At 47.2% G+C, this 8,103-nt stretch overlaps 1 protein-coding gene across 1 annotated transcript; it reads left to right on the forward strand.

Moving 5' to 3' along the window:
• Nucleotides 1-1,330: 1,330 nt before the first annotated feature.
• ATNIH1004_011627 (uncharacterized protein) lies at nt 1,331-5,052 on the forward strand (the record flags this gene model as incomplete). The annotated part of the gene is made up of 3 exons (XM_033576189.1): nt 1,331-1,722; nt 1,829-2,343; nt 4,757-5,052. The coding sequence occupies 3 exons, from the start codon at nt 1,331-1,333 to the stop codon at nt 5,050-5,052; spliced, it is 1,203 nt and encodes a 400-aa protein (XP_033420853.1).
• Nucleotides 5,053-8,103: the final 3,051 nt, after the last annotated feature.

Raw genomic sequence — 8,103 nt, forward strand, 5'->3', positions numbered from 1 at the left:
GAAAATGAAGATTTAACCAGTCATGCTAAATATAAGATGCACCTTTACTACTCGGTAGGAGAGTACCCTGATGACCAGTAATTTAAACATTGTTTGCTTCTAATCCATTGAAGGCTGATTTTGTTCCTGAATTTTTTAAATGGAGGATGGTCCGGTCGGCCCTCGAAGGTTGACCTTTCTCATAAGGTCTACATTTCTCGCCAATATTTGGACTGGCCTCCCTAGCAGAGGGCGTGTCGTTCGGACGCTCTGCATCATGGCGGCCCGCTCAATCAGATTTCCCGCGTAATCTCCAGGGCTTGCTGGCTGGCGTCCTCAACAATATTTTCGTTAGACTGAATGGCTTCAGCACAAGGTCCACCTCGGGGTCCTCCAACAAACCTGGTGACAGCGACGGAGAGGTACAAGCAGCTCATATTTATGCAATCTCTAGAGCTTCAAAAATAATGATCAAAATGCGATGAAAATGATCAATCATTTTAACATTGTTACGGAAACACTGAAATCCGCCCGACTTGGCGGTGCGGAGTATCTGACGATCGATTCAACCCCTGAATCCTTTAGTTAGTTGAGCACCCAGATAGGAATGCGAGAGACTCAGTTGGTTGAGATACTGTGATTCCTGGTGTTTCCACTGAATGACATCTACTTCCTAATTAGGCTAGTTGGACTGTAGCTGATAGAATAGCTCCCTGCGCATCACTTCCCTGAGTTCCACAACAAACATAAAAGGCAATTATGTTGAATAATTGACTGATAAGTTATTTTAGTCAACTTCTGTGGCCACAGTTTGCTTAAGAGGGAGCGTCGGTAGCCCGATTGACGACTGTCTGACCACGGTCGAATATACGTAGCAGCAAACATGCAGAAGTATCAGTGAATAGTTTCACGCATTGCACTAATATCAAACATTTCCTTAGTAAATGAGGGCACTCATGAGGAATTTTAAAATGGATATGATCCCGCGGCTGGATACTTGTTTAGTGAAATTCGAACAGTAGTTCTCTGTCCTTCACAAAAAGCTACCCGCTACCACTTGCCTCTGTAATTAAAATCGAAGCATAAACCAAATATCTCAGGTAGTTGAAGGAATGCGCGCATCTGGACTTCAGAAGACATGCGAGATGAGCTACATTCCACGTCTCGAATCTCACAAGTTGTCAGGATGATGCATTGTCCTGGCAACCCAGACCGCATGTCACGTGGTGTCTTGCTTGCAAATCCTGCGTTGAGCAAGCTCGATACTCCGTACAAGTTATTTATTGTCTCTGCTCCGTCTGCACACGTCAAACGTTCTTCCCGGTCTCATCTAGTTGGACATTAGGACAAGATGCCCTGGTCCACAAAGATATGTCAGTTCTGTCGGAAGCGATACGCCAACAAAAGAGCGCTTTATAATCACCTATCTGAGTACATTGGCGCCTGGCGTCTTCCAGCCGATGGGATCCACGATGTCTTGCAGATTGAGCAGGTCATCCGCCGCCTTTATCCTTCGGCCTACGAGGCCGATGAAGATCGCAAATACAGATGCTGGACATGTTGCAAGATAATCACGTCGCGTCGGCGGTTTACTGAGCATGTTATTTATCGGCGCCATTGTGGATTCGACCCTGAATCATGGACGGGAAGAGGCAGTATGAATCTCCGCAAATGGTCCCTCCCTTTTGACGAGGACACTGTTCTTCTCCGTGAAGATCCATTTCCATTTCTCCGTCTCCCCGGGTATATTGTCCCTTTTCCTTGCACTTTCTGTTGCTCACCTGAATTAGCGAGCAGGCGGCTATCTCACTGCTATGTTACATGTTTTGATCGTGTCTCACTGACCTAGGAATACTGCCTGTCCAGAGTTGCGATTTATGGTCTACGGATTTCTTCTCTGTTTCGAAGAGGTTCATTTTGGGGAATACCTGCGCTATACAGACATTGATCCCCACAGAAGTGGGCTCTGGCAGCAGTATAATCCCGACAACAATCTACTGGCCATTATGTCTGTAAGCCGTCAGATTTATGATGAAGCCCGATGGACATTTTACACTGGAAACAGGTTCTCATTCGAATCGTTCGACAACCTCCCCGTTTTCCTGGTCGGAATCGGAGTCGAAAACGCCATGCTCTTGCGATCAGTGAGCTGCAAGGACAGATCGGAAAAGTTCAAAGACTACACAGATCACATTCAATCGTGTCTAAGGCAGGCGGCCACGACGGGAGACACGTCAACTGGGGACCTCTACATCCCGCATATCGAGGACCTGTATCTGAATCTTGCAAACCAAGACGCACTGAGACCTAACATCTTGCCTTTTACTGGAATGATAATCGTCGCTTGCTACGTCCGGACATTACGTCCGTCTCTAGTTACCCGAGTCGAATACGTTTTACGCTCAGCGCCACCCTGCGACAGAATGGCAAAGACACAGTAAATGCCGATCGAATGTATCTGGCTGCATATGAATTATACGTGCAGAGGAACCGAGGAGACTCATAGGCATTAACTGCAGCCTAGGGGTGTATCCACCGGCAACCATCATCTTGTCGGTAAGAATTCCAAGGCCCTGGTCACTCCAAGCCAGGCAGTGTGCAAGTAGAAGCCTATCGGCTAATCGCATTAGACTGACGCATTGGTTAACCCTATGCCCGAGACTGCTTGTTTTTCAGCATGGGTCGGGTTCGGAGTTCCTTATTGCCCGCTCTTTGCTCTCACAAGCTGGATCAGAATTAAATCCAACTTTCTGCCCAAGCTTCCAATGGCTCTCCTCTTCTCAAGATGTGGAATTGCGGTGAAAAGAGGCAGGTATATGGCGTGCATTTGTTGACATGCTTGTTCCGTGAGCCCTCCCCGACCGTCGTCTCGTGCGCTCGAGGATGCCCATGAGCTCATCAAACGGCTTCGGGTGCGTCGTTGATAGAGACCCATTACTCTCTCGGATGTGGTCACGAATCTGGAGCAGCAGTGGTTTAGGTCGGGGTGGATGTTTTGTACGCGCGACGACGGCTCGGGGAGGGGCGAGAGACATGGATCAATAATAAGGATTGGTCTTCTCAATGGACAGTAGAAAATCGGCCCAACAGGCTCGTTCGATCCCGTGGAACGGTATGCGAACGCTATCGTTCCCTATTTTGTCGTCGCCTTGAAATCACAGCCGTCGGGACGAACAGTTATCTAGGCGGTCGGCCTTAGCACGTTGCAGCCGCGTCCGCGTAGTTTCCAACGCGATCGTCCAACCTCGAGCGAGTGCGATCTCGTGGGTCTAAAGCGTTGAAGACCCCAGCGATGGCAAGGTACCTCTCCGTGGTGCTGGGAACTAGTGCTCGTTCATCATCTGGTGCATGAGGAAGCCAAGACCTGCCTTGACTCCTAGTTTACTGTACATACTGTGCATCGGGAAGTTGTCGATGCCGTCGTCGTCTTTCGCCCTGTTGTTTAAGCTCATCCATTCATGTCCATACTGTACAATAGATTATCATTCAACCAGTATTTGGACAAAGTCAAATCGCCGTTATTCTGGCCCGTCATGGCACCTCGGAACAAGAACACCATTAGAAGGTGCGCCAAATCTTCTTCCCGCGTTCTGGTCGATCAAACCATGTAGCCGCGATAATGGGAGGAAATCTGTTTTAGTAGGCCAATAAAATTAGGAGTGTAGGCGTCCTTTGGCAGCCGCACAAACTTGCCAGCTGCTCTGCCACCGCTCAGAGTCCGCCAGTAGAGAACATTTTCCAACTTAAGATAGTCTTGCTTGAGATATGTAAGCACCGTGTGTGGCAGGAGGACTAGATGCCTTGAACGACTGACACACCAAAGTTCCCTCTAAGTACCGAGCCCGCCTCTGCTGACGGAACGGGCAGGGCAGTCATTTTATTGGGATGCGGGGAAGGATCTATGCTTATTTGCCCAGCCCTAAATGTAGAAGCACACGTTCTCGCCCGTTCACCGTAATCGAGATGCGGGCAATTTTACCTTAATCATTTTGCACCACCGCTGCCGTTTCCACCGGTTAAATAAACGCTCATGCACTTACCCGGACATAAGATTTACAGATCTCCTGGCTTCAATTCGGTATTGAACTGGGAGAAAGCTATTCTCGGCGTATGCCATCTGGTTTTTCCCTGCTTCCTTTTGTTTATGTTGTCTTGTTCTGAAGGAGTTTCCGCAGCGGACCTAAACTCAACCATAGGGACGTAAAAAGCAATCAACCAATATTGGGAGTTGCAGGATACTTCGAGCTAACACTGGTATTTCAAAAAGCAAAACCATTCTCAAATCCACCCCCACCTAACTAACCTTTCGCCACCGACCAGGAAGAGTTTTGCCCAGCATGCTCTTGGACTTGCCTCATGAGCTATTACTATTGATATTTCAGAACGTGAGCTTCCTGTATTCACAGGATCCATTAGGTACTAACGATCCATAGCTAAGAGACTGCGATTTATGGGAATTATTCAATACCTCAAATAGTGTACGGCACATGTTGCTAGATGCCTCTTCCAACATGTCGAAATCGATTACCCACCATCCAACTCTCCCGAGTCCCTGAATGGAAAGCCTCTGCCAGCAACAAGAATATTCCAGCTTCTAGGCCAATGGCTACCATTTATTCAAGATATACGCATATTCTGCTATCGAGCTGTGGAGCCCTGCGTGCTAAACCTACTGAGTCGATAGCCTAACATACGGCGAGGTTGGTAAGGAAGGCTTTCAGATCTTCGAGGATCACTTTTTCAACACCAGGAGTTTTAATGACTGACAACTCAATAGTATTGACGCAGAAAGAAGCGACGAGATCTCATATAGCGTCAAAGAACAGCTGGCTGATCAACCTGACCTTCGAGAATTGTTCCATTCCAAGAGTGTTCCCAGCTCCTGGCCGGTACACCTTCCTTTCCACCTCCGCAATGGTCCCCGTCCGCCGAGCTCTCGTTCCAGGTGACACATCGGGTCCTGGTGGTAATATTAGTGCCTTCACAGTGCACACCCACCGCCTTCGGCTTACGGGTGCTACGGCGGACGGATATGGCCAAATGATCAAAACTGTTGAAAACCAGGATGCCTAAGGCACCTTCAGGTATCCTAGTCCTGAAGCCATCTGACATATCACACGCAAGGGCTGGGGGGGTAAAGGACACGTAGACATAAGGAAGCGTTTATCTACGCTTTCTCTCCTAGATAGACGAACATACTCACCATGCGATGCTAGATCGCACCGATAGTTTCAATATACTATCCAGTCACCGCTATCCTAGCACCTCACGACATAGCTTCTTCCCCTATCTTCCCCGAGATTCTCAACAAAACTAAATTTCTAATTATATTGCCGGCAGAATCTACCACCACACCTAGGTGAGAAATTTTGGCATATCAGGTGGCTTGCTTGGTTTCACCTTCCGGTTACTAGTCCTAAGCACCGCATAGAGGTGCAAGCCATGCTTAGGTGCCGTACACAGGGCCCGTACGGCTGGGACATGCTGGTGATGGTTCTGGTGCAGGGAAACATGTACAAAAAAAATCACTTACTTTAAAGAATAATCGGGTTCTCAACCCCTCTCCCTCCTCCGGGTCCAAGTTAATTGGATTCCCGGCACCCCTTCATCCGGATCCAAGTTGACTGGAGATTCAAGCAGTCCCCTGGTTGACCCCCATTTGGCGCAGGTGCTAGGGAGACCATGTCTAACATCTTGCCACAGCCCATCACGTACGGAGCACTGACTGGCTCTGTCAGGCCATTTACAGTTGGCGCATGCTCCACCGAAGGCGCCTGTTACATGGCGACTTTCAGGAAATGGGTATCTACCTTGTACGGTGCGGCAACGCGTACAAGGCTGAGCCAACCTTATTCCACGTGACTGAATGAGCAGGGCGTTGATGTAGGAGGGCCGGTGTTGCTTTATTTGCCGTGCTATTATCTACCGCGTATAAAAGTCACAGATGCACCATTCTGTGCCAGCAACTGCCTTCCTTCACAGTATGTACGAACGGTGCCAGCATTTCCTCCCACAGGGAGGAGGATCTGGCCAGGGGTGTGCTGCCAGAAGCTGGGAAAATCATCTAGCTGCTCCTCCACAGGAGCTGGAGATGGATCTAGATCGATTACAGGAGGGAGAGAAGCGTGGAGACGCGGAGACGGTTCTGATTCTTGTACGCAGGAAAATGTTAGCATGTCCTCTATAAAGCTATGAAATTGCCTGATCCTCCTGTACGCCATTGATGGTGGTGGTGGTGGTTGAGTGAAGAGGAGAAAAACAAGAAGAGAGGTAAAAACTGTTCACCAGTGAATAAATAAAAATATAGATACAACTAAGCAACCTCTTCTACTTTACTTTATATATATAAAGATTAACCAACTGAATAAATTGACTGGCTAACTAATCAAATCTCCAAATTAAAGACCGTACGGCAAAGGACCGTGCTCCCTTATACGATCCTTTCCTCCTCATCCAATCACCATTATTCCTCCGCGTACGAATACCAGGACGCTCAGGTTGGGATGTTGCTGATCGCTTTTGCTGGGATAAAGACTGCTTGGAAAGTCGTACAGAGGAACGCCGTATGGAAGAAGGCTGCAGAGAGGAATGCCGCGTGGAAGAAGGCTGCAGAGAGGAATTCCGTGTGGAAGGAGACTCTGAATCTGCTTGTACAGCAGGCAAAGGAGGAGAAAATAGAGAAGGAGATGGTGATATTGCTGGTACAAAGAGATCTAGGTATCTCAAAAGGTCCTCATTCCATTTCCACTGGTTCCTTTTACTATAGCCTTGGCTCATTTGCAAGTAGGCTGCGTACGAAGAATACAACATACACAGTATACTCTTGCTTAGAGTCTGGAACCAACCTGCAGTAATTGCCCAATGTCTGGCCCAATCTGCACTTTTGTCAAGTAGATTGCATGCTTATTTTGAAGCCCGGTGGCTAGGTGTAAGTCATCATTGGGATCGTAAAAATATCGGGAAGAAGAATGCATCCCAGGAAGTAAATCCTCTTTAATAAACTCCTGGATGTATCTTATCCATCGATTGGGCAGCCTAGCTTTAATTGTTCTTTAAAAGTTTCTTTCTAAGCCTAAACTTTAAGATAACTTACGTAGATGCTGCCGGCTCGTACGCTGTCTTGGTTCAGGAGGATTCTCAATCACTCCAGATAAAAGCTAACAGTGGCTTTAAAATCCTTTGGCTCCTGATGTTTTCGTGTCTGTACAATTGCAAGTTGTCGGGGATCCTTATCTCCTTGTATACGGCCATAGGATTTAAATCTTGGAGCAGCTTGGGCTGTGGAGAAAGATAGAGCAGAAGAGGTAAAAGGGGGAGAATCAGTAAGATCAATAGGCTTAACTGCACCACGAGTCCTGCAATACTCTCCAGTATGAGGCTGTGGTGCCTTTGAACAAAAGGGAGTTCAGGCTACTGCCATTGTACACTTCGTACGGAGGAATTGAAGAAAAGAATAAAGAAGAAGATAGAATTCTTAAGGAGAGAAGAATGTTCAATATCAGTCTATGTAGTAACCGTGGGAACAAATAATTGTAAACTGGACTAAAGCGACAGTATACTACCGGACGCCACCTTTAGGATGATGGCTCCTAATTAAAGCTCCTATAGGAGGTTCGGATAACCGAAGATGTGGTTGGTAATAAGACTGCATATGTAGATGCACTCTCTCCCGAAATAACAAATAAATCGTACAAAAAGGAGTCATACTCTCAGCTGGAGGAATTGGTGGTGGCTTTTCAGGGTCAAACCCCATCCCCAACAGCTGCGTACGACACCACTGGAGAGTCTCAGAGGGAAGATATTCGTCAAGATCTAGCCATTTATTAGTATAGTTAATAGTAGTATAGAAATACAGCTTACCAAACTCCTTAACATCTTGTTTTAGCTGCCTAAGAGTCTCTGTACAAGGACGTATCCCATACTTTTCTACACCATCAGGAGGATGGGATGATAGTAATTTATGTATGGCTTCCCATATACAACCCAATGCCGTGCAGGCTGTTTCCGAATCCTATGAATATTCCAGTTGTGTCTAAAGGTCAAGACCTCCTGCCGAATCTTAGGCATGTAGACTGCGTACAAGACAATAGAATCTGGTATAGATTCCTTGGAAAAAAAACACCT

This window comes from Aspergillus tanneri (assembly GCF_003426965.1).
Source record: "Aspergillus tanneri strain NIH1004 chromosome Unknown AapTan_9_pilon_pilon_pilon, whole genome shotgun sequence".
Lineage (NCBI taxonomy): Eukaryota > Fungi > Ascomycota > Eurotiomycetes > Eurotiales > Aspergillaceae > Aspergillus > Aspergillus tanneri.